Below are 24,634 nucleotides of genomic sequence, written 5' to 3'. Positions count from 1 at the left end.
ATGGACTAATCAAGAAAAAGCATAAATACACAGAATTATAAATGTAAAAGGAGAAGCAACTACAGGTAGGAAGGAAACTGGAATAATTATGAAAGAAGACAATTTTACAGAACTCTATGCAAATATATGTAAACACATGGACCAAACAGGCGGTTTTCCAGGCCTCTAAATCACCGCCATCGGTCCCAGGAACAGGGAGAAGGCTCCCACGCACGGAATGCGGGCGCCATTAGTCACAACCGTCCGACGAATCCCCGGGGTGTGCCTTAGACCTTTCTGAGGTGAATTATTCAAACCTTCAAGGAACAGATAATTCCAAAGTATCCCAAATACCCCAGAGAACAGAGAAGGAAAGAAATCTGACCTCTTTTTATGAAGACAGAACAGATAGCAAGTGCTTTTGCAAAGAGCTCACACACACACAAACCCAGGCCAATTCCACTCAGAACCACAGCTGCAAAGATCTGGGGACACAGGCCCCTGGAGCAGGACCTACTGCAGGTGCCCGGCCCTGAGTGTTTCTGGCGCAGAGACTGGAACCGCTCCTGCACCCGCTCCCCCTCCCCCTCAGGGAGGGAGCGGAGGGGCCGGCCAGACCTGGCCGGGGAGCAGGCGAGCTCTCTGTCCCTCCCGCGGTGACCTGCAGGGCACGGCTGCCTGGCCCGGGGCCCCTGTGTGGACGCATCATGCTCCTGGCCAACGAGGAAAGACTCAGCCCCATCAACTGCTCCTCTGTCCCGGGTTCTCCACCACGTCAGCCGCCCGGAAGCCACTGTGACGGTGGACGACCGTCTGAAACGAGCTCTAGACGGCACGGTCCCTGTTCTACGGTTTGAGCTACTGGTGAGGAGTGTGGGGAGGGCAGTCTCTCTGTGACAGGGAGCAGGAGGTGTTGACGCCCCCAGGGCCACATGGTGAGGTGACAGCTCACTCAGCGCCTGCTCGATGGATGTCTGCCCCTTCTCCAGCCATCAGTGGCCCCTTGTCATGCTCCCCGTCCCCAGCTCCCAGAGTTATGGTAGAAGCCCGAGACACGGGGGTGAGGGCAGAGCCTGCACATGCAGGGTTGCGTCCTGGGACAGACAGAAGCGAGGACGGGAGCCCATCACTCCCTGTCACCAAGTACCACAGCGACCTGCACCCCGGCACCGGCGCCGTTCTTGGCAAAGTGGGGACCTTCCAGCTTCCTGCGCTGCTGGGACCGCTGGATGCCCTTTGTCCGGTTCACGCGCAGTCAAGTGCTCTTTCCAGCAAAATATCATCAAGTTACTATATTATCAATCAAGCAAAAATAAGATTCCTTATGGTTTTATCAACTTTTCTAACTGGAACCGGACAGTCTCCCAAGTAACACATCAGCGCCTCCCAGATGGGAATCTACGTAAATTCATGTTTCACAATTGGCTTCCTGATCGTGTCAAAGCCAGGAGGGCTTAAAGCTTAGTACGGCCACAGAAACCTGACTTGATGTCTTGTTTCCTGCGTTCTCTCTTAAATCCAGAGTAAGCTCTGAGGCACGAGCAGGGAACCCCCCCACCCCCAGCCCCGCAGTCCGCACCTGAAGGAAGATCCGGCCAATACAGCTCAGCAGCTGGGGCTCCTGCTCCGGGTGGTGCTGGATGACCGAGCGGTAGGCGTCCACCGCCAGCACGTAGTCCTGCAGGGGAGAGGGGCCCCGAGAGCATTTTGGAGTCAGGGAGACCACCCTCAGTTCTGCACATGGACTAGGGCCTGCAGCCCTGCTCGGGAAGCGGGGCTCCCATGCGAGCAGGCGCGAAGCTGGGCCCCATGTGAGGCGCAGGCAGGAGGCATGCAGACCAGGAGGCTGAGTCCGGAGGCTGCCTTCCCTCCCCGGGGCTCCCAGCTCTGCACCGAAGCCTGAGGGGCTCTCTTCCTCCACCTTCTAAGCAGCGATCAGCATCGCACCCAGACTAACTCCTTTCCTGACAAAATGACCAAGTGAACTGGTGAATCCTGTCTTGTCTCTGTCTGCCAAATACTCAGGCCCAATTTATTAACTGCGTGGCTGGCGCGGCCCGCGGGGAGCGGAGGCCCAGCCAGGGGCAGGTGGTGGCCTCGCGGCCTGGTCTGGGTCAGGCAGAGCCCTAGACTTCAGGGGCAGCAGGGACACCGCAGAGCACCTGAGAATCACCCGCGGTGTTTAACACCAACCCTTACTTTCGGGTTAGAGTGAATGAAGGGCAACCTTGCCCGGCTGTCAGTTAGCACCCAAATGTCACGGGGCCCTCGCAGTGCACGCGCCCCGAATCCTGGCCTGCGTCTCACGCGCTCCAATGATGTCTGGGGCTGAGCCGGTCCCCAGAGAGCCGGGGCAGGATGCGGAGGGCACGCAAGGCCACCGCACTGCCCCTCTAGGATGCTCTCCGGCCAGTGTCGCTGCCTCACAGCCTCACGTTTCAGTGCTCTGGGCCGGGAGCCAAGGTTTCTGAAGACAATTTGATGTGGGAAGAACAGGTTTTAAAAAAACCAAGCAAGGATCCCTGATGGAAAGTTATTTAGCTGCTGTTCTGTTAAAACAGGGCTCTCCTGGGAGAGTGCTCTGGGCAGGACCGTGGGCTTGGGGGCCTTGTGGGAAAGCTCCCGGCAGGCAGGAGGGTCCTGGGGGCTGCAGGTGCGGCCCACCAGGCCTGGACAGGAGCCGCCTGGGCGCTGCAGCCACGGGGAGGGCTTCTGCCAGCTGATGAGCACTCAGCGAAACTGCTGATTTACTGGCGGTGAGGAAATATGGCCCGTTTAAGGGAAAATGGCTAAAACGAGCTCTTGGGAGAGTGTCACCCACGTTGCGGCCACGGGGGTGGCTCTGAGGACGGGAGTGAACGGCTGCTCTCAGGGACAGACCTATTTAGCCCAACCTTCGGCATTTTTCTTTCAGCAGCGGCACCTGTTTGGTGGCGGTGACTCTAGGCCTGTGACCAGAAGGGAGCCGGTTTACAGGGCCGCCAGGTCCTCTGAGGATGTGAGCACGGGCAGGGTGGGGCAGGCGCCCAAGGTGGGAGGCCCAGGCACCTGGGTGGCTGCCCACGAGGCGCCCTGAGGCAGCCGAGTCTCAGGAGAGGAAGCAACGTGTCACAGGTGAGGCTGGGGACCCCAGGCTCTCAGGACGTGCACCTCTGTGTGACGGCGTCTGCTGCAGATGCTCGGCTGAAGCGTGTGAATAGATTGCTCATCGATAAAAAGTTACATTAATATTTATCTCACTGTAATAGAAATGTTATTCAAAATAATTAGCCGGATGATTAAATAACTCATTGTTAGCCCAGACACATAATTTAATTAACGGGAGACCCGCGAACGGAGGCCGCACGCGGCTGTGATGCGGGGCCCGCCCACCAGATGGCAGCAGGGGCAGCTGCTCGCTGAGGCCTCACTGCGACCCTTTCACTCCTTGTTTAGCTCATGAGAATGCAAGATTAACCTAAAACTTCACGGTAAACTGCATCTGTGGAAACGCGTCTCTGAAGCACAGCAGCACTGAGCGCCGCGTCCCGACCACGCGGGAGGGGGCGGGGCTGCGGCCTGGTGGAGGCGGAGCTCCTGCCGCGTAACAGGGGAGGCGCTCTCACCCCATCCCTGTCTGTGAACGTGTCCTAAAAACGCACGTGGAAGCCCGCCGGTGGAGCCGGAAACTTCCCTCCCGAGTTCTCCCCATGATTAACGAGACAGCAGCCTGCGAATTCACACTCTGCCCCTGGTTCCTCTGTATGCCAGTGACTTCGAGGGAAGAGGACCAGGGCTCCTGACCCCCACTCTGCTGGCGGGGGGTGGCTGCAAAGGCAGCTGAACTGCGCCTCGTTTCAGGGGAGGCGCCCGGAGCTCAGAGACGGGAAGGGGGTGCGAGGCCAGTCTGCACCTCAGTGTCACAGCTGCACGGGGCGCATGGAAGGGGCCTCGGGACGTACAGCTGCCCTGGACACGGTCCTCGCAGGGCTGCCCCACCAGCCCCCAGGGCACATTTCTCCCCTCGCAAACTGCCTGTTCTGCTGAAACCCAGCTCAAGGGTGACCTTGGCCGGCCCGTGGGAGGCGTCACGACCTGCTCTCTGCAGCAGGAAGGTGTTAACGGCGCGACTCTGGGTGTCTGATAAGTGAGGCCTCAGCTGGAGGCCTGCTGACTCAAGATCCTGCCGTGTGAGTTGGGAGGAGACCCTGCCTGGGGAGGAGCGTAGGCGACAGAGCAGAGGACCGATGGCCCCCGACACAGCCTCGCTCAGCCTCCTGGTCCCTAGCCGTCTGGCAGCACTGAGTGAGCCCCAAGGAGCAGGTCTTGTGGAGAAGCCTGTCCCCAGATGCCAGGACCATCGAGCGTCAGGTCAGGACAGGGAAACCACCTCCTCTAACCGGGGAGAACAGAGACTTCTTTCCTGGGGTGGAATTCTGCTCAGCAACCCCTTGGGTGCGCTTCCTCGGGGTGTGTTCCCGCCATGGGGTCCCGGAGGTCCTACCTTCATGAGCAGCAGACAGTTGGCCATGGAGCACATCACGCGGCCCAGGCGGGACCGCCACAGCTGGATGGAGGCTGTAAGAGAGGACGCGGTGTGTGCGCGCGGGAGCGCCCTGCCTCAGCCCCGACTCAGCCCCTCCGTCCCTGCACCCGGCCTCGGCCAGGGGCTCACTGCTGCTCAGCCCACACCCCTGAGCTGTGCTCCTGGGTCTGGGCAGAGCAAGGGAAACAGGAGGGCGACCGAGCACAGGGTCCAGCCAGGGCCATGTCCCCAGGGTAGCACCCCGAGACGAGGAGCAAATCCTGGGAAGATGAGGGCACCTGCAGCAGGTGGAAGGTGGTGTGAAAGTGGATCAGCAGGAGGTCCACCCAGAACCCCCGCCCCGGCCGCAGGGCTGGTGGATGGTCACCCGCCAGATGTCAGCAGCCGTGCCCCGGTGGCAGACACTGTTGAGTGGAAACAATTCCTACCCTATCTGCTTCCCCAGGCTTCGAGGGCGGAGAGTGGGGGGACGTGGGGAGCAGGGCGGGGCGAGGGCCAGTGCGCGGTCGGGCGGTCAGCCCGCAGTCCGGCTCAGGACCAGGGACGAGCACATCCCAGGCGTGTCTGCACGTGGGACTGGGCGAGCCTGCCCCTCGCTGACCTGCCTGCTTACTGAGACTGACCCTCCTGCTGCTGCCAGCACCCACGGGCCATTTGGGATCACAATCTCCTGCAAACGACGCTCATTCCTGGAGCGCTTAAGAAAAACACGCAAACCTTAACTGCCAGAATTAAGAACGTAACTCACTTTGCCTTTCAGCAATTAAAAATACATTAGCGGCTTATATTCCTCTTACAACATCATTTTTGTGGAAAAAATTCTGAACGATATCTTCTCTTAATGAAGGTACAATGTGGACTCTCAGTGAGCTGCACTTTGCTTAGATTATCTTTGCAGACTTCCGAGTATTAATTCTTCCCTCTTTGCCTTTGTTTATCCGCCGTGAGCTATCGGATTTGCAGGCACTGCTTTCTGAGGTCCCACAGCTACCTGCTCCTCCGCAGTAAGGCCGGGGCCCGAGTGGATGTGATGACCAGGACGTGAACACGTGGCGGGCGGGCGTCTGAGGGCTCCGAGACTCCCCCGTCAGACCCTGCAAGTTACCTGCCCTCAAATTACTGAGAAGGACGTGGTCACCTGGGGTTTCTCAAAGAAAGGGCTTTGTATTCAAAGCACAAACGCAGCCAGAGCTGTTGGTCTCTGAGGGTGACACCCCCCCCAGGAGGCTTCCCCCTCTTCCCTGAGTCAGGGGCACGTCTGGGCACCGCACCTGGGTCCCCGCTGCACCCAGTCTCCCTCGCCAGGCGCCCTGCCACACCTGGGGCTCTGGCCCCTCCCTCTGCCCAGGGGGCTGCCTCTCGGACCCCCTCCCAATCAGCCTCCTCACAGCGCACAGAGGTGGAGACCACCGAGCCCCTGGCCCAGGGAGGTGACACCGTGGGGACAGTTGATGACCAGGCCCCAAAGGCTGCCGTGCAGAGGTGCTGGCCTGAGAATCCAGTGGCAGGTGAGGGGCGCCTCAGGGAGGCAGCAGCTGAGCTGGGGCTCAAAGCGTGGTTGGAAGTCCTTCTCTCGGCTGAGAAGCCTCAGCCAGGAAGCTTGTCTCCCAACAGCCGGCCCGTCCGCCCAGTGCTCTTGAGGACACCCTTGGCACCAAGGCCCCCGGGCTCCGCACGCAGGGCCCACAGGGCTCTCCCTCCAGCTCCTCGCGGGCTCCCTGCTGGCTCCCCGCCCCTGCTCCCTCCTGCCACAGCCTGTGGCTCTGGCGGGGCAGCCCCCCTCCCGGGGAGGACCCCAGCCCGAGGGCCTCCCGGCTCCCGTGGGCGGGCCGGGCCGGGCTTCTCTCCCCGATGGCACCACATCCTTTTCTGGGATTATGCGGTGCGGGCGGGTCTTCTCCACCCGACGGGGCCCCCGGGAGCGGGGCTCAGGTCTAACTTGGCCTTCACGTGTTAACAGCGCCAAGCACGGTGCTTGCTTCCCCAAAGGGACCGAGGAGGCAAGCGCATGAAGGGTGAGGAGTGTGTTACTTAGTGAGACAGAAAAGTGAGAGAGAGAAATCCCCTTGGGGCCGAGTCTCCTGAAGACTCTGGTGACCTGTTAAGGAAGGGGGGCTGGCCCACTGACCTTGTCTGTTCTCCTGAGAGAGGCTGCTGGCGCTCCCGTCCTCGGCTAGGCCCTGCTGCAAGTTCGCGAGGATCTGTGGGAATTTTGAGTGAGAGCAACAAGAATGAATTTACTTCTAGGCTTTTCCATCATAGATTACAGGAGAAGCAGATTGCTCTGTGTGGGAACCAATTTGCCAAGGAATGCTTCCCAGGGGCATCGTAAGCATCGCGGCTCACGACACACAGAGGTGACAGTAAGCGGGGGAGTGGCTCTCTGGCAGGTGGCACGTTGGGTTCACGATGCCCGTAAAGCATCCAGAGACATGGCCGTGGGCGGAGGTGTCCTCTCTGAGAGAAAGGCGTCAGGTGTGTCACCTGGGAGGACGGTCATAACTTCTGAGAAAACACGTCTCCCTCCTCCAGGGCACCACGAGGCGTGGGGCCTTTTTTTAATGTCGCGAATAAATCCGGAGCACCTGTCACTTTACATGGTTTTTACTGTTTGGCTAATAACTTTGGGTTGCTTCCTTTGTGATCTGGTTTCCCTAGAAGGAAAGAATTTGCTCCACTGTCATCTGGGCAGAAGGCGTATTTTCTGGAGGGCAGGGTGAGGAGAAAAAGCGCTGCGAGTGAAGACTGCCCGCTGGGGAGAACAATGAAGACCCGTGGACTGAAACAAGGGTGTGCGGCGCCCTGTGACAAGCGACTGCAGGCCGCATACTTCTGGGAAACCGGCCCTTTGCTGAGCAGGCCGCCCCGCCGGCGAGCACCGCCCCACGCGCGGCCGACGAAGGAGCTGCTCTGGGCTCTCGCCCGCCTCGCCCCGTCCGCAAGGCGGGGGGCTACTTGGGCCTCCTCGGCCGCCAGGGCCAGTGCTTCGCACGAGGTGGACAGTCGGCTGTGGACACGAAGGCCCATCCTCTGGGACCACTTAGGACACACTGGGTTCAAAACTGTAACCACGAGACTAGCTAGTTGGTCTAAACCAGGCCAAATGACACTTTTCAGCTAACCTGTCTTCTGATAAGTAATCGTAAGAACAGAAACTGACCAGGAAGGAGAGTCTTCATGGTGCCGCTGAGGGGACAGGCGCAGAGAGCAGGCACGAGAGGTGCTGAATAAGAAAGGCAAGCGGCCTGGTTCCTCCCAGCCCCGGGGGCCGCACACATTGCAGACGGCCAGCTCACTGGCTTCGAGTCACTGTCCATGGATGGGGGCACGGGGAAGACACAGTTCTCTGATGGCAAAGCGACCACAAAAGAGCCCCAGAGAACGAGAACCATGTGCAGAGGCAGACTACACAACCTGTGAGGGCGGGTTGGGGCCTGGTCTTTGTGCCTCACCTGCAGACTGACCCCATGCACCCTGAGGAGGCCCCCTTAGGGGCCGCGGTCTCTCCAGCCTGGGCTGAATCACGGGACGGGTTGAAGAGAACGGACGAAGGAGGAAAGAGAAGTGATGGAGGAGAAGGAGGGAGAAGTGATGAAGGAGGAGGAGGGAGGAAAAGTGATGGAGGAGGAGGGAGAAGTGATGGAGGAGGGGGGAGAAGTGGATGGGGAGGGAGGGAGAAGTGGTGGAGGAGGGGGGGAGAAGTGTTGGAGGAGGGGGGAGAAGTGATGGAGGACGAGGGGGGGAGAATGGTGGAGGAGGGGGGAGAAAGTGATTGGAGGAGGGGGGAGAAGTGGTGGAGGAGGGGGGAAGAAGTGGTGGAGGATGGGGGGGAGAAAGGGGAGGGAGAAGAGGGAGAAGAGAATGGAGGGAGGAGGTGGTGAGAGAAGGGATGGAGGAGGAGGGGGAGAAGGGGGGGACGGAGAGAAGTGGTGGAGGAGGCGGGAGAGAAAGTGGTGGAGGATGAGGGAGAAGTGGTGGAGGGAGGGGGGGGAGAAGTGATGGAGGAGGGGGGAGAAGTGATGGAGAGGAGGAGAAGTGGTGGAGGAGGGGGGGGAGAGAAGTGATGGAGGAGGGGGGAGAAGTGATGGAGGAGGAGGGAGAAGTGGGTGGAGGAGGGGGGAGGAGAAGTGGGGGAGGATGAGGAGAAGTGGTGGAGGAGGGGGGGAGAAGTGATGGAGGAGGAGGAGAAGTGGTGGAGGAGGGGGGAGAAGTGATGGGGGAGGATGGGGGGAGAAGTGATGGAGGAGGGGGGAGAAGAGAAGTGATGGGGAGGGGAGGGAGCGGGTGGAGGAGGGGGAGAAGAGAAGAAGTGGTGGAGGTGAGGGAGAAGTGGTGGAGGAGGGGGGGAGAACTGATGGGGAGGAGGGAGAAGTGATGGAGGAGGGGGGAGAAGTGGTGGAGGATGAGGGGAGAAGTGGTGGAGGAGGGGGGAGAAGAGAAGTGGTGGAGGATGAGGGAGAAGTGGTGGAGGAGGGGGGGAGAAGTGGTGGAGGAGGAGGGAGAAGGTGGTGGAGGAGGGGGGAGAAGTGGTGGAGGAGGGGGGAAGAAGTGGTGGAGGAGGGGGGGAGAAGTGATGGAGGAGAGGGAGGTGGAGGAGGGGGAGAAGTGGAGGAGGGGGGAGGGAAGTGGTGGAGGAGGAGGGAGAAGTGGTGGAGGGGGGGGGAGAAGTGAATGAGGAGGAGGAGGGAGAAGTGATGGAGGAGGGGGGAGAGAGGAGTGATGGAGGGAGGAGGGAGAAGTGGTGGAGGAGGGGGGAGAGAGAAGTGGTGGAGGATGAGGGAGAGAGGAGAGAAGTGGTGGAGGAGGGGGGAGAGAGTGATGGAGGAGGGGGGAAGAGGGAGAGAGGAAGTGGTGGAGGACGGAGGGGGAGGGGGAGAAGTGATGGAGGAGGGGGGAGAAGTGATGGAGGAGGAGGAGAGTAGTGATGGAGGAGGAGGAGTAGTGATGGAGGAGGAGAGGAGATGGAGGAGGGGGGAGAAGTGATGGAGGAGGGGGAGGGGAGAAGTGATGGAGGAGGGGGGAGAAGTGATGGAGGAGGAGGGAGTAGTGATGGAGGAGGAGGGAGAAGTGATGGAGGAGGGGGGAGAAGATGGAGGAGGAGGAGGGAGAAGTGATGGAGGAGGGGGGAGAAGTGAGAGGAGGAGGGAGAAGTGATGGAGGAGGAGGGAGAGGAGTGATGAGGAGGGGGAGAAGTGATGGAGGAGGAGGGAGAAGTGGTGGAGGACGAGGGGGGAGAAGTGATGGAGGAGGGGGGAGAAGTGATGGAGGGGGGGGGAGAAAGTGGTGGAGGAGGGGGGAGAAGTGGTGGAGGAGAGAGGGGGAGAGAGAAGTGGTGGGGACGAGGGGGGAGAAGTGATGGAGGGGGGGGAGAAGTGGTGGAGGAGGGGGGGAGAAGTGGTGGAGGAGGGGGGAGAAGTGATGGAGGAGGGGGGGAGAAGTGATGGAGGAGGAGGGGGGAGAAGTGATGGAGGAGGGGGGAGAAGTGGTGGAGGACGAGGGGGGAGAAGTGATGGAGGAGGGGGGAGAAGTGGTGGAGGATGAGGGAGAAGTGGTGGAGGAGGGGGGCAGAAGTGATGGAGGAGGGGGGCAGAAGTGGTGGAGGAGGGGGGCAGAAGTGGTGGAGGAGGGGGGAGAAGTGATGGAGGAGGAGGGAGTAGTGATGGAGGAGGAGGGAGAAGTGATGGAGGAGGGGGGAGAAGTGATGGAGGAGGGGGGAGAAGTGGTGGAGGAGGGGGGAGAAGTGGTGGAGGACGAGGGGGGAGAAGTGGTGGAGGACGAGGGGGGAGAGTGATGGAGGAGGGGCTCCTCTGAGAGGCAACAGAAGAGATGAGTTCAGGAAAGAAAGAGAAAGTGTTCCCACCTTTCTGGTATCAAGATGCGGACTTTGCAGTCACAGTCACAGTGCGTGATCGACAAGGTTGCTTCCATAAAGCAAAGTGCAGAAACACTCCCAACCCAAAGCCTGAGCCACTCAGACTGCCATGGCCGCATCTCCCTCCCGTCCCTCCTGTCCCTCCACCCCTCCCGTCCCTCCCGTCCCAGTGCAGGTCAGGTGCTGGGAGCAGTCCTGGGTCTGCTTCCCAGAAGGATGAAGGCGTTGCACCCACCCTGCTCATTGTGGAAGATAGTGAGGCCCCGGTGGCAGAGCGACACCACCTGGGCTCTGGGACAGCAGACGCCGCGGCCGCCCCCGAACCTGCGTCTCAGCTCCACCAAGTTCACATGAAGGCCTCGCGGCCAAGCAGGCTGCCCTTTCCCTGGCATGTTCCCCACGACGGGTACATGTTTGGCGCTTGGGGTTCTCATGCCTGGAGCCGCCCGCTGACTGCGGGAGGCCAGGGCCTGGGGCACAGGAACAATACCAGGTTGCCTGCTGGGCACTGGGCGGAGGGAGCCAGGCTCCTACCCCGGCCATCAGGCTGTCCTGCTCAGTGGAATGCTGGGCGGCCACCCGGGGGCAGCAGGCAGTCACGAACTCCAGGGGAAGAAACACATAACTTCTGGATGTGTGCTGTCACTGAGCAAAATGCCAAAAATGGTGTCAGGTGGGTTTTTTTTTGTGATGAAGGCTTTACTGGGGATCAGGCAGAGACCACACCACGGCAACGCTGGTCTGCAGGGCAGTGCTGAATGCGGGGCAGGAGCCCTCTGGGCCACGGGTCTGGCCGGGCTCCTCGGAGCAGACGCCAGCACGAAGGAAGGACAGGCTGGTCGGCTTTAGCGCAGGAGGATTGTGTGGGGCGGGAAGGACGAAACGGGGTGGGAGGGAGACAAGGGCCCATGAGACGCCCCGCAAGCCCAGAGGGAGAGGGACAGGACAGCACATGCTGGTGAGGGAGGCGCAGCTGTCCTCGGGGCCCTGGAGCAGCGGGACGGCACTGCTCCCGCACCCATCTCCGGGCCTCTCGGGGGAGTCCTCAGGAAAATGGGGCCCGGACGGAAGCAGCTGGACTTTGTGCAGGCAGGGATCTTCTCCAGGCCCTGACCGTGGGTGAGGAGCACCCGGGCACTGGGCTCAAGTACACGGCACAGGTCAGGAAACCCACACAGGCGGGCTTGTCCCCTGCAGACCAAGGCCTCTGTCACAGAGGCCATGATGAGAGTGTCACCTTCCCAGGACCTGCGCCAAGTGTCCAGGCTTCAGACTCTCCAGTCAGAGCTGCAGCCGGTGCTGGCGGGTCCCCCCTCGTCTCCCCGCAGACCCGAGCGCCTGAGTGACGGCGCGCAGGGTGAGCCTGTGGGCTCGGCACTGAAGCAGGCGGCTGGGGGCTTCCACGCAGACGCTGGCTTCTGTCACCGTTGGGGGCCCCCACCGGGTCCATCTTGCTCTCACAGTGCAAGTCTGCGTACTCCAGCCCGCGACGTCCCAGGAACCAGGGTCGTGGCCCTGCTGCTGGTTACTGTGCCGACTGGACAGGCTTCAGAGAAGCTGGGCTGTAAGCTCATCTCCGGAGCCGGGGTGAAGGTGGGGCCAGAAGCACAAGTATGTGCTTTTGAGACCAAATCCTGCGAACAGATCAGCGCTGCCCAGGCCGCAGACAGCCGTCCTGGCTCGGCAGCCAGCAGAGCCTCAGAGAGGGCAGTGGGGGGCAAGGAGCAAGCTCGGGGAGGGAGGGGGCGGGCTGAGGGGCCGTGTCTCCAGCCCCAGGAGCACCTTCGCCGACGCAGTCCCACCCCATTCCCCACATCTCGGGCTCTCCTCCCGAGAGGCCCTGAGCCTGAACCCCCCGAGCTGTGCCCCAACTCCAGCCCACAGACGCGCTGAGACGACAGGTCACTGTCACTTTGAGCCACAGAGTTCTGGGCTAGTAAGTTACACAGCAACTGGTCACCAGCACACAGGGACGAACAGTCACCGGGCACTCCCGTGGGAGGCCTCCCGCGAGGGACAGTGCAGCGGGGCGGCGTACTGAGACATGCTGGGGGTTTGGGTTTAATGTGGAAACTCCAAAACGGGCTCCTCAGTGGTGTCCTAGAACGAGCTGCTCTCTGAAGCTCTAAGACTGAGGCAGCAGTGGTTCTGAAAGTGCCCAGATGCTGCTTGGTGGTGAACGAGGAGGAGCCGGGGGAAAGTGGCCTGGGAGATGGTTCCGGAATGTTCTGTCAGCAGACAGGTGTGACCAGAGCTGAGAGGCTGCATCTCAGCACCCCTCCCTGCCCCCGCCCGCGGGTACTGGGCTCGTGTGTGCGGGTTCCGGGAGGGGCAGTCTCCCTGCAGCCACGCAGACGGCCGTCAGCACCCGGACAGCAGGGAGGGCGGGCAAATGACTCGTGGTTGTGTTTTACCCAAGGAAAAACCCGCATCCTCAAATAGCCCATCAGCCTGACTCCGTATACACCAACACCACCTCATCTCAGAAAGGCAACTTGTAACTCATCCATGTTTAAAAAGACCAAACCCAAGTTTCGAGTTCTCTGCAGTTACCCGGGGAGGGGGCAGGGCAAGCGTTCTAACTGGGTAACCTGACACTTTGGTAGGTCACGTACAAACACCTCTGGGTTCCCAGCAAACTTCCGCAGCCCACAAGAACATCCCACAGACACCTGCTCCAGGAGTCCCAGAAGTTTGAGGACCCTGGTGCACATGCATGACCTACTTTAAACTCTGGGTTCTGATTCGTATGCGGGGTGCAGCCCCAAACCTGCACTTCGGATGAGCTCCAGGCCACACCAGCATGGGTGGTCTGGGGACCTTGGTTTGCAGGGAAGTTCCAGAGGAAGGAGGCTTGTACCAGTCCCTCTGTCAACCTGTCTCGGGTCGTGGGTGGTGCATGAAACATCCTGTGTACGGACCGGACCCCTGGAGGCTGGCCCTAACTCAGGGATCCACACAGTCCAGACTGATGCGGGATGTGTAGAGGGCTGAGCTTTCTCTGGACCGTCCTGGGACTTTCCCATCCCTACCACAGTCTCCTGGGGGAGAAAACAGGCTTTCCAAGGTGAAGACGCTTCTCGGAGCTGCTCCGAGCCACTGAAGGAACAGTAAACACTCAGGGACCAGGCACTGCGCCAGGTGGCTGATCTAACCCGCCAGGCAGCCCAGGGGCGGCGGAGATGCTCCTCCTCCACGGGGGCGGAAGGGCGCTCGAGGCCTCCGCGGGCCGGTGACTCTGCTGGAGGAGTCAGGGTCGCACCTGGAAACAGCCGTCCCTCCATCTGCCTGACTCCAGAGCCCCTCCAGCCACAGCCTGTGGCTGTGCCTGGCAGGGCTTCACACCTTGAAGCAATGCGTTCTTCCTTCCAGGCAGGTCACGGAGGGAGAACACACAATGCCGAGTGCAGCGTCCAGACCTCACTCCCCAGGGCCCGCTCGCTGCTGGGCTACCACGTGGGTGTCGGGTGGGACGTCTGCCAACCTGTGAGGCCTGTGGGTCACTTTGGAGCATCAGATTTCACGCAGGGTTGGGGCTGCTGAGGGCTGTGGTTGATGTGCCCAAGTCCTTGTTCTGGGACTCACACTGATACAAGCTGGAGTCCCCAGAGGTGCGAATTTCCACCTGAGCTGAGTCAAGATACAGATCTCGCAAACCTGACCACAGGGGCGCTCTGGAAATCTCTGCTCGTGACCAGGAGTGCGTCAAGGACACGGGGCAGCGGGAGCCATGCTCAGCCTCTCCATTTCCTCTCCGCTTGCCAATCACTCCCGTCTTGTCTGATGAAGCCACAATCAGCCTGTGCTCTGCCGGAGCAGCCGGGAAGCAGGGCAAGGGAACGTGTGGGTCAGGGGAGGCGGATGTGGTCAGCACGTGGATGGCCAGCCCAGCCCGCTGGCAGGGAGAGGGCCGACAATGCCTGTTCTCTCTGCCATTTTTAACTTCGTTTACCAGTGAAACAGCGTAACTGAGCACGTCCACTTGCTGGACATCCTTTTTAGAAAAGGTCCTCAGCCTTCCTAGAAGCGCACCAGCCGCCGCTGCCTGGTTAGCGGCCTCCCACCGAGACCAGCGCAAACCAGCGTCCCGTCCAGAGTGCACGTGGATGTGTCTGCCCCTCTGGCTCCTTTGGCACAAGGGTCCCTGAAAAGGCACTTCTTTACCTGGTACTCTTGGCTGGGCTAAGCTGGTGGGGGGTGGAGGCTGCAGAAATCAAATTTAGGGCAGGACAGCACTGAACTTAGAGCCACACGGGGCACCTCCCCATCCGTGACGACCCAACCTCAGGCTGACGCAGCTTCACTATTTATGCAAATGGGTTTTTACAAACGTGTTCACCTGGCTCTTTCCCGACCGGTCTGCAAAGCTCCCCTGGGACCCAGAGGTGGACGAGCCCGCGGAGAAGAGGGTGGCCAGGGACAGAGGCAGAGGCACTGCCACCTCGATGTGACAGCCATCGTTTCCTAAGGCACGGCAGCGCGGCAAACGTACTTTACATCGAGGTACATTTTACTCTTCACGGATACAACAGAGTTGAACCAAACATTCACACTTTCACTGCGTGGTTCTTACTTGTCACCCCCTCCTTCGAAGACAGCAGAGAAGGCCGGCGCCCAGGGCCACTTCGTGAAGGTCACGAGTGATGTCCCCACGTGAAAATCCACGACAATGCCCTCAGCTGGCTGAACGCAGACTAACCGCCTGTTGGCGAACCTTCCCCAAAAGGAAAAGCCCGGCTTCTTCCGAGCAAATGACAGATGGCGCCTCCCTGAAGCGGCTGCGCTGGGGCGGGAGAGGCGGTCTCACCTCCGCCGGAAGGCCAGGGCCTCAGAAGGCGGGCTGCCCGCCGCCCGGAGGAGGAGACTCCAAGCCCCACCTTCCTCGCTCCATCACTTAACGGAAGAACCTGACCTGCTGCTGCTGCGGCTCGACGCTTCTACATGACTGTTACTCCACAGCCAAGGAGGATCCAGGAAGCACTTGTGAACCTTACCTGCCCCGGAGTCAGAATCACTAACGACAGCTGTCATGATACAGTGTAATTTGCTTTGATTCTGGAACATCTTAGACCATCATCTCTTTAAATGCTGCTCCAGTGCCTCTGTCAGACACGAAGCAGGTGCTCAAGACTTTGCAGGGGGGTCTGGCGCATTTAAGGACTCCCAGCGGCGGCGTGGGTGTGCAAATGTGTGTGATTTCTACACAGGAGAAGTGTTCCTGCTTCTCATTTACTACTGATACAGCAAAGGAGGATTCAGGCCTCAAGCTCTGCCAAATCCACCCACTGCCCCCCGGAATAATGTCAGCAAGAACAGTGAACAGCACGGCCACAGTAAACCGGGTCACCCTGCCCTCCTGGAGTAGGGGGCGGTGATGCTGGTCGCGGGGGTGGGATGGGCACACAGCAGCACCATGTGCTTCCTGTGCGGATGGGAGAGAAACGGGGTGTCCCCCACCAAGCGGGGAGGGACGGAGCAGAGGTTACCTTGCTGCAGACGGCCTTCACCCTGTGCAGTCTGTCCAGCGACTCCTGAGGGTTCCCCAGGTACTGCTGAAGCTCCGCGTGCAGGATCCGCATCGAGAAGGGGACCATGGAGCCTGGAGGTAAAGTCAGACAGAGTTAGGCTGTTTGCTGTGACCAAGCACGCTCTCAGACTCGGATTTCTTCCGCAGGCCCAGGACCTTTCTGTGGTGTGGGGACAGTCTGACCTCCCGCCACCTGCTTGTCCTGTGTGCTGGGCGGGTGGCATCCTCTCAACCTTTCTGGTCATCTGCCCAGCAGGACAGGGGACTGGGATGCGGCCAGGCTGCTGGGAGGCCGGGTGTGTGAACAGATGAGGTGGACACGCAGAGAGCACAGGCGCCCTGGATCCTCTGCCCACGGGCCATGGTCTCAACTCTCCCACGAGGCGCGGTCGTAGGAAGTTTGCCTCGCATTTCTGTCTCACTTTCCAGGTAGGTGGGACCTGGAGCCGGGACCCTCTCTGTACCTGCTTCCCTTGACCCCTCCTTCCCCCGTGAGCCGGTCTTTCTCGCTTCCACTGCCCCATCGTTGGGACACAGCTGGGTGATGTCTGCGCCCCCGCAGGAGCACGGTGCCCACTCCCGGGCTGTCAAACATCCATCAACCAAACTACCTCCGCCCTCAGTGCTGCCTTTATGTCAAAACCCAGCCCGAGCAGGCCCTAGAAGACTGGTTATTTACAGGGTAATTCAGCGCTGCTCCTGGGGCCCCGTGGCAGGAGGGGGCTCATGGCGGCTGGGCACGCGCCCGCGCACACGGGAACCCGCAGGGATCATGTTGTGCAAGTAAGATTCATATGAAATCATTACAGCTCAAATCAGTTAAGCTAACATGCAGACCTGAATTTAGCACCAGAGGAGCCGCGTCCATCTGTGCATCTGTTAAACAATACACTGAAGGTGACCAAGATGTGTCCACGCTGGGGAAGCGCATCCCTGCATCCCGCCTGTGAGATGGGAGAGAGGGGGCCTCCACTCGGGCTCTGACGATAGGACCGGAACTCAAAACTGGACACCTCCCCTCCTTCACCAGCCTGTTCTAAGGAGGAACTGGGAAGGCCGACGTTTACTGAAGGGTGAGCAACGTGAGAAGCAGTAGGATGAACTAAGCAGTCTTCTCAGATTGAGGAAAACATGCTGAAAGGAGAGATGCTAAGAGTTCAGGACAGAGGAGAGTAAACTGGAAATCCATCCACAGTGGAAGAGGTTAACTCTGAGAGGAGAATCTACTTTCTCATGGAAACAAGACAGTTGAGACATGCTGAACAATTAATTCTGAGCCACCATGCGTGGCTGCGTGTTGACAGGAAGTTTTGAATTTAGTTTGAGAACTGGAAATGTGAGTTTGACGACTGGGAGCGGAGGGCAGAAAGCACCGAAGACCCAGAGACACATCCCGTCACCGACACAGGCGGGCGGGAGCGGAGGGGACAGCGCTGACTAGGGCGTCCATCTCGTCAACGTGATCTGACACGGGAACCCGCAGGGGTCAAGTTGTGACGTAAGATTCATATGAAATCATTACAGTTCAAATCACTTAAGCTAACACGCAGACCTGAATTTAGCACCAGAGGAGCCGCGTCCATCTGTGCATCTGTTAAACAACACACTGAAGGTGACCAAGATGTGTCCCGCGCCCCAGCCGGCCCAGCCGCGCAGAGGGCCGTGGCTGCCTGCTGGAGAGGGCACCTCGACTCCAAGCTCTGTGCCTAACATGCCATTCCCAGCACCACTCCTTTCCAACGAGAGAGAGAACGCCAAGGTCCAGACTACAGAGACGGCGCTGGGGTTCTGGTGCCCTCACCGCTGTCAGGGCTGGAAGGAACCCCATCGGGAGGACACACGGTAGCTCTGTCCGAAGGGGACGTTTCGTCTTTTTTGAAGATAAAAATCAATGAACACGTACAACTTAAACAGTGAACCCAACTGCGCACTATGAACATTTGTTAAAAATAAGGTATTAACACTGATATCAAGTGTAACGAACGCACAAGAGAGCACGTCGTCCGTAAAAAGCACAGGGGGTGGTCCTGTAGTATCACCCACAACGTAAGCCCTGCAACACCCTCTGAACACACGCCGGCCAGGAGGAGACGCCGCCTGACTGGTGTGACAACTGCAATATCAGGAACAATCTGATTAATCAGGGGAGGGGACAGCTTGCTGTCAGAGCGCCTGCTTAGCACGCACAAGGCCCTGGGTTCGATCCCCAGTACCTCCATTAAAAGATAAATACGTAAGTAAACCTAATTACTGCCTCCCCACAAATAAAAAATTAAAAAAACCAATTTGATTAAAAGCAAACTAAAGAGGTTATGACGGCAAATGAGGAACAGCTCTCAAAAGAGGAACCATGGGAAGGGTTTTGAAAAGGGATTTTGAAGCCTAGACAGGAACAGTAATTCTGAAGTTGTCAACATTACAGACAAACTAGAACAAAAACACTTCATTTTGGGAAAAAGTTGGCGTCCGTGACCCTCTTGCTTTCCCCGCAGGGAGGTGGCGTGGCGACAGGTGTCCAGAGAGGGCTGGACGCTCCCCTGGCTGTGTGGGGAGGTACAGGGGTACATCTTCAGGGACAAAGATGACTTGGGCGGGGACCGTGGGGAGACGCTCGTGAACCGACTGCGTCCCTGTCCTGTCCCCGTCACAAGGTACAGCAGTAGGTAGGGGAGGAGCTGCGTGGGCCCAGGGAAGTGGCCTGTGACGGCACCGTGGACGGGAGGCCCAGGTGGCCTGAGCTCGGCGCAGGGTCTGTCGGCTGCTTCACAGAGTCTCCTTGAAGGACACGCCTCCCGGAGCGACGGCCACGCCCAGGGCTGGTGCTCAGCAGCAGCGAGCGTCTGGAAGCTGGCCGGCAGGCGTCTGCACTGTTCCAGCCCGCCCGGCACAGCCCAAGGACCGAGGTGGGGTGAGTCCGCACCATTATTTCTGAGACACCAGGATGTGGACGCGAGAAGAAGACATTCCTAAAATGGGATCGTATGCCAACAAAAAGGTCATGTTGGTTACTTCTTAGGGGCAGAAACAATGCTTCCCAGAATGGGAGAAGATGTGTGCAAGGTCCATAAATGAAGGGCTAAAACTTAAACATGTAAAGAACAACAGCAAATCAGTAACAAAAAATAACCCAATAGGAACATGGGCAAAGGTTATGAAGGAGTGAGTTCCTCAAAGGGAACACACGGGACATTTAGCTCAAGAAGCTGTAACGAGGTAGAATTTCAGCCCCACCGGGAAGAAGGCCGACAACACCTACGGATCCACAAGCAGGGAGACAAGCCCTTCAATCCACTGGTGCTCGGGGTGTAAGTACAACTGCTCTGGAAAGTCATCTGACCATTTCTCGCGAGACTGAAAATACAAAGGCCACACACGCCGGTGACGCCTCTCTTAGTGACACCTCAGGGAAGTGCAGGGACACGTGGGAAGAGAGGTGAAATGAGACAGGCAAGCGCTTACGGTTCTCCCCGCGGCGTGTGTGGTGTGTGCTGCGTGCGCCAGGCGGAAACGGGACAAGCGGGTCTGGAAACGCAAGTCACGTGCAGCTGCTCCGGGAGGGGTGGAAGTGGGGCGCCTGGAAGGCTGAATTGGTGATGCTTGGGCATGTCACAGAAAGGTCTGAAGTAAATATGAAAAAATGCTAGTATTTGTTAATTATCTGAGCACTTAACTCTTTTTTGGCATTTAAAAATTTTTAATTTTTGTTGAGTAAGAAGCAGATTCAACCCGGAGGCATCGCAAAGTAGGATTTCTCAAAGGGGCAGCAGTGGACGGGGTGAGAGTGACGCGAGGTCCGCGTGTGCAGCCGCACGGCCCCGAGCAGCCTGCGCGCACGCCTGGCTCCGGAGGCCACGCGGCGTGGACGGCCCGCTGGGACCTGTCGGACTTCCAGGCGGGGCTTCTGTTCCTGCAGCAGCGGCTTCAGGCAGGAGGGGCGCCCTCAGGCCGCGCTCAGCCCCTCTGCCAGGCAGGGAGGGTACGTGATGTCAGGCTGCCACCGCGGCTCCGCGGCCATTCGCTGCTTGGACGTCCCCTACCGGCGCCTGTGCTGTGACGACCACAGGGGCTCGGTGGCCGAGTGTCACTCTAACCTGTCACACCCGCTGTGTCCCGTCGGGGCGCAGGGGACCTCACGGCAAGGAGGAGATGTGAGCTGCCTGCTCACAGCCCCAACCATGGCCGCTGAGCACCGCAGCGGCGCTGGGGACGAGCTCTTCTCCCACTGCAGGCGGCCTGAGCGGATGCCTGGTTCCAGCGGCTCCTCACCCGCCCTCCGGGGCCCTGAGCTGCGGGACGCGAGTGCAGCAAAGAAGGGAAGACGCGGTGGACGGCGTGCAGGATGGGGGACAGAGCCAGGCGACGAGCAAGGAAGGAGTTAAAGGAAACCAGCGCAAACCACGCAGGACTCAGCGCGGGGCCTCTGGGCCTGGGTCTGTTCAGTGACCACTGCTGTCAATCTTTCTCGGGAAAGAAGTGAGAATTCCAAACAACCGACTGAAAGATAGTCTGAGTGTGTGGAAACACACTCTCCATCCTTTGCAGAGGCTGAGACTGGCTCCATGAAATTGCTAGAAATGTCGGGGAAACACGTAAGACCACAGCACTCTTCCTGTCTTGGATGAAAATTAAATTTTTTCATGATTTTTACTCATGATTCATTACTTCTTATGAATACTCTGAATGGGTAAAAGTTATGTCCAGTATTCAAATAAAGTGTATTAAAGCTCATTCATAAAAGTTATTTGTTTGTCTGTATCATTATAGCTTCCCCTTTAAAGCACATTTTAACGACTTGCTCTGCTTACGTACTGCAAGCTGAAGTGAAGGAATCAGACCGTTCATTTGTGCTTGTTACACCACAAAACGAGAAGAAAAGTTAGTAAACATTCAGCACAATATCATGGATGAGTGTTAACACACTTTAGCTAAAATACATGCTTTACGTCTGTTTCGTAATTTAAATTAGCTGCTTAATGATGCGCAGGTCCTGTCTTCTCTTTACCCCATCCCAACGCAGTCTAGCTTCAGGCGGAACCAGAAGTGAGCGTTCCAGCCTGCACATCCCCAGGAAGCAGCCCTGACGGCTGGAGGAGGAGGACAGCTCCACACCTGGACCCCAGGACCGCGCTCCTCATCTCACAGGAGGCTCGGCTTCATCTCCACCAAACCCCTGCCTGTGAGGCGTGAGCAGGGCTGCACGTCCCCCGGACTCCATCCGCCGCCCTGCCCTGGACCCGGTGATGCTCTGAGCACAGGGGCTGGAGGTCAGAGAGCAGCTGGAGCTTTCACTGGCCGCCACGGAAACACTGCTTTTAGGTCTCGTAATCATTCTTAGACAAAGTGCGGCAAATTCAGAAGCCACTGATGTGTGAACAGTCATTTTGAATACACAGTTCACGTGGCCCTCAAAAGGAAAAGAAATGCGCGCGTTCTCATGTGGCTGTGTGCTTTAGGGCGCTGTAGTTCAGGGCCACTGAGTGATGGGCCTGTGTGCTCCAAGTTCAGAGCTCTTGACAGCAGCAGACGAAACACCCACCGACCCCCGCTGCCAGTCCCCAGACCAGCAGCGGGTCTGGCCCTGCGCCCGTGAGCACGACCAGGTATGGGGCAGGCTGGTGGGGGAGCCGGTGGCCACGGTCAAGCAGGGTGGGAGAAATACGTTTTCCTCTGCTGAGGGGAAACACAGCCGCCCCTTCAACAAGTGTGAGAACAGTCACCTCTTGATTCCCGCAGCTGTTGGGCCTCAATGATTAAACACAAACCTCCCAAACCTCCGCAGTCAACATGCTCTAACCTCTGCACTGAACGCCTTCCCGGCAGAACCACCGAGAAGGGGCAGCAAGGCTCCTCCTCGCTTGGGTGGAGGTCGTCTGCTCACGGCCACCCATGGAGGGGTGGCCCTCACATGGCCAGAGGTGCAGCTGCAGAGGCACTCCGCTGAGCCACCAGCGGGAGGAGCGTGCCCCGAACAGCCTGCAGACACTGTCCCCTCCACATGCGCCCGGGAGGACGTGGGACTTTCTCGTGGAGAAGGGGGCCTCCTGGCACCGGGTGGGGGCGGACAACATCCGGGAGAGGAAGGAAAGGTGACTGCCTGACCCGCAGGGACACCGCAGACTCCGGGAGCCCTCCCACCCTTCTTGCGCCCGGCCGGGCAGCACCACTGGCTCCCCAGGGGCTCCCGGCTTTGGCCAGTTCTCCCCGGGACCCTGCAGCCCCTCCCTGACTCTGTCTACACAGCACGGCTGCTTCGCTCCACGCAGTCAAGCCACCCAGGCCACACAAGCCTACTGATTTGACTTTTTGAAACTTCTACAGCAATTACTGTCTTTACTATTATATTTAAAAATTTCTTTACTTTTGGTGGGGGAGGTGGTTAGGCTTATTTATTTGATGGAGGCGCTGGGGACTGAACCCCGGACCTCGTGTGTGCTGAGCATGCGCTCTACCACTGAGCTGCACCCTCCCCCGTTACCAGTACCATTAATCAGGACCTCGCGCTTTCTTGTGCTGTTACTGTATTTTCTCCCTCCATCAGGCTCTGCACTTCCTGGCAGCCAGGACCATTCTTTGTCACTCCCCTGCCCCGTCTGACAGACGCTGACCGGCAATCTTACAAAAGACGGCAGGAACCTACAGGGCGTCACTCGTGAGTTAAGAGCAGGACAAGAAAACGGCCACCGTGGTAACTACTGCGCCAGCCACTGTGCTGAGCAGCTGGCGCACAGGACCATGGCAATCCTCACGGCACCCCGGGAAGAAGCCCGGCCACCGGCCCTTCTGCACTGATGGAGACACTGGGGCAGGGACGCTGAGTCACTAGCCCAAGGGCACGCAGCAGCCACTGGAGGAGCCGGATTTAACAGGGCGTCTGGTGACAGAGCCCGGCCTCCAGGGACCAGGTTTGTGCTGCTCTCAGCAGAAGTGCTTCCAGAACTACTTCGCGTTAGTGCAGACTTTCGACGGGTGTCGGACGTATTTATAAGGGTCTCTACCAAGACACGCTCATTCTGCCTCAGGGCTGCTCCAGGAGGCTGTCGCCCCCTCCCTCCCCAGCTCTTACTTCCTGCTGCTCTCCGACAGCCACCCCACGCTGCAGCCCAGCGGTTCTGAATGACGGCTACGACCCTTCTGCAACCAGATTTTCAAGTAAGTCACACAGCTCAGAACAGAGCCTGGGAGGAAACGGCACCGAGTAAGTCCTGCTGCGTGAACGCTTCTGTCTCATTTCCACGTGTGTTCTGTACAACATTACCTTTGACTCTGGAGCACAGTCACGAAGTCTGAACGTCTACGCCTGGTCCTTACACCACACTTAGCGCTGACACAGCACGTGCATGAGAAGTGGCTGAAAACGGACAGACCAGTGTGCTCAGCAGACAGAGGGAGGTCACTCTGCGTGGACGCAGGACGAGGACGTCAGGGCTGCGTCCTCGACGACCAGGACTGCGTGAATGAGAGCCAGCAAAGCAAAGCAAAGCAAAGCACAGGAGGGGCCCCACCTTACCCCTTCGCCCAGGGTACACGTGAGGGTAGTACTCATAGTAGAGATCTGGCTGGTCGAGGTTCCCAAAGGGCTCAAACTCCATTTCAGCATTCTGGAAAAGGCCCAGCTTCACCAGCAGCGCCAGCCTCACAAACCAGAGCTGAAAGCACAAAACAGAACTGAAACAGCAGGTCATCTGTGCATGTCCAGTCAGAGCCGGCTGCCCTCTGTCCCCGTGGTGTCAGAGCTTGGCCCTAACGTGGGAGTCCCCTCAGGTTCTGGAGAATCTGGCGGCCTGCATGGCCCTGCGGGGGTCCCCACACAGTGGGAAGCAGAGTCGGAGCACCCCGCGGGGAAGGGGGTTTAAGGACTCTGCAGCAGCTCCTTCTCACTGGAGGTGCCCTGCCCTTCGCAGCCCCCGCTCTGCACCCGGCAGTTTCTAGGAATGATGGCCCACCCGCGTCCCCAGGTGATGGTCAAGCAGAGGAGAGTTCGGGCGGTACCTGCAGCGAGTCGGCCGTGTGGCTGGTGGGCAGCCCGCTCTTGCCGTAGCCCTGGCCGTGGGCGGTGAGGAGACGCCCGCACAGGTCCACCGCTGCTCTCCAGTTCCGGCAGCTCTACAAGACACGGGGACACGGGGACAAGTGACCGCCTGCCGTGGGTGATGGTGTGGCTGCACAAGGCGAGGCAGAGAGGGCGCCGGGCAGAGACCCGGCTCCCGTGACACGGCTGACGGAACCAGGGAGGGCTCCTGTCGGAAAGCTCCCTCCGCTGCGCCCCCATCCACGACTGCTTTCCTTCTCAGCAAGTGGCCCGGCCTTGTGAGCTGTATCACTTCACAGCCAAGTGCCTGGCCTTCTGCTACGTGCGGGATGTGGGTGTCTGCGTCTGTCAGATCTGCATGTGGCTATAAAATGAGTGGTTTTGTAGGTTGATCTCCGATAGCCAAAAAAAGAAAAAAAAAAGAGCAAATGCCACTGTTAGCCTAAAAAATGAGGAAAAACAATTTTTAAAAAAGAAACAGGTGACAGCAGACAAGGGCCATGAAAGCAAGTCACTGGCACGGTGCTGGCAGGCGGGCTGCTACGCCCTCTCTGGGAAGTAACTGAGCGCGCTGCGCCAGGCTCAGAACTGCCCCCACCCTGACCCAGTGCCCTCCTCCGAGGGTTTCTCAGAAAAAAACAGCCCAAGGGGGCTGGTCCAGGACTTGCAGAACCGCAAGCCCACAGTCAGCTCTGCAATCTG

General features: G+C 59.0%; 1 protein-coding gene across 3 annotated transcripts in view; it reads right to left on the bottom strand.

Moving 5' to 3' along the window:
- TRAPPC12 (trafficking protein particle complex 12) overlaps positions 1-24,634 on the bottom strand; it is a 54,479-nt gene that overhangs the window by 6,013 nt on the left and 23,832 nt on the right. For 2 of the 3 annotated variants that reach the window (XM_032496951.1, XM_032496953.1), the window contains exons 4-9: positions 23,893-24,006; positions 23,411-23,549; positions 15,863-15,975; positions 6,633-6,705; positions 4,463-4,536; positions 1,559-1,657 (exon numbers count right to left, since the gene is read on the bottom strand). In XM_032496951.1, the coding sequence (XP_032352842.1) occupies positions 1,559-1,657; positions 4,463-4,536; positions 6,633-6,705; positions 15,863-15,975; positions 23,411-23,549; positions 23,893-24,006 (612 nt within the window). Of the gene's footprint in view, positions 1-1,558; positions 1,658-4,462; positions 4,537-5,495; positions 5,599-6,632; positions 6,706-15,862; positions 15,976-23,410; positions 23,550-23,892; positions 24,007-24,634 lie in introns of all 3 variants that reach the window. The other variant, XR_004326084.1, reaches the window with a different exon arrangement.

This window comes from Camelus ferus, chromosome 15, assembly GCF_009834535.1.
Source record: "Camelus ferus isolate YT-003-E chromosome 15, BCGSAC_Cfer_1.0, whole genome shotgun sequence".
NCBI classification, from domain to species: domain Eukaryota; kingdom Metazoa; phylum Chordata; class Mammalia; order Artiodactyla; family Camelidae; genus Camelus; species Camelus ferus.
This window is presented reverse-complemented; position numbering and strand designations above follow the sequence as displayed.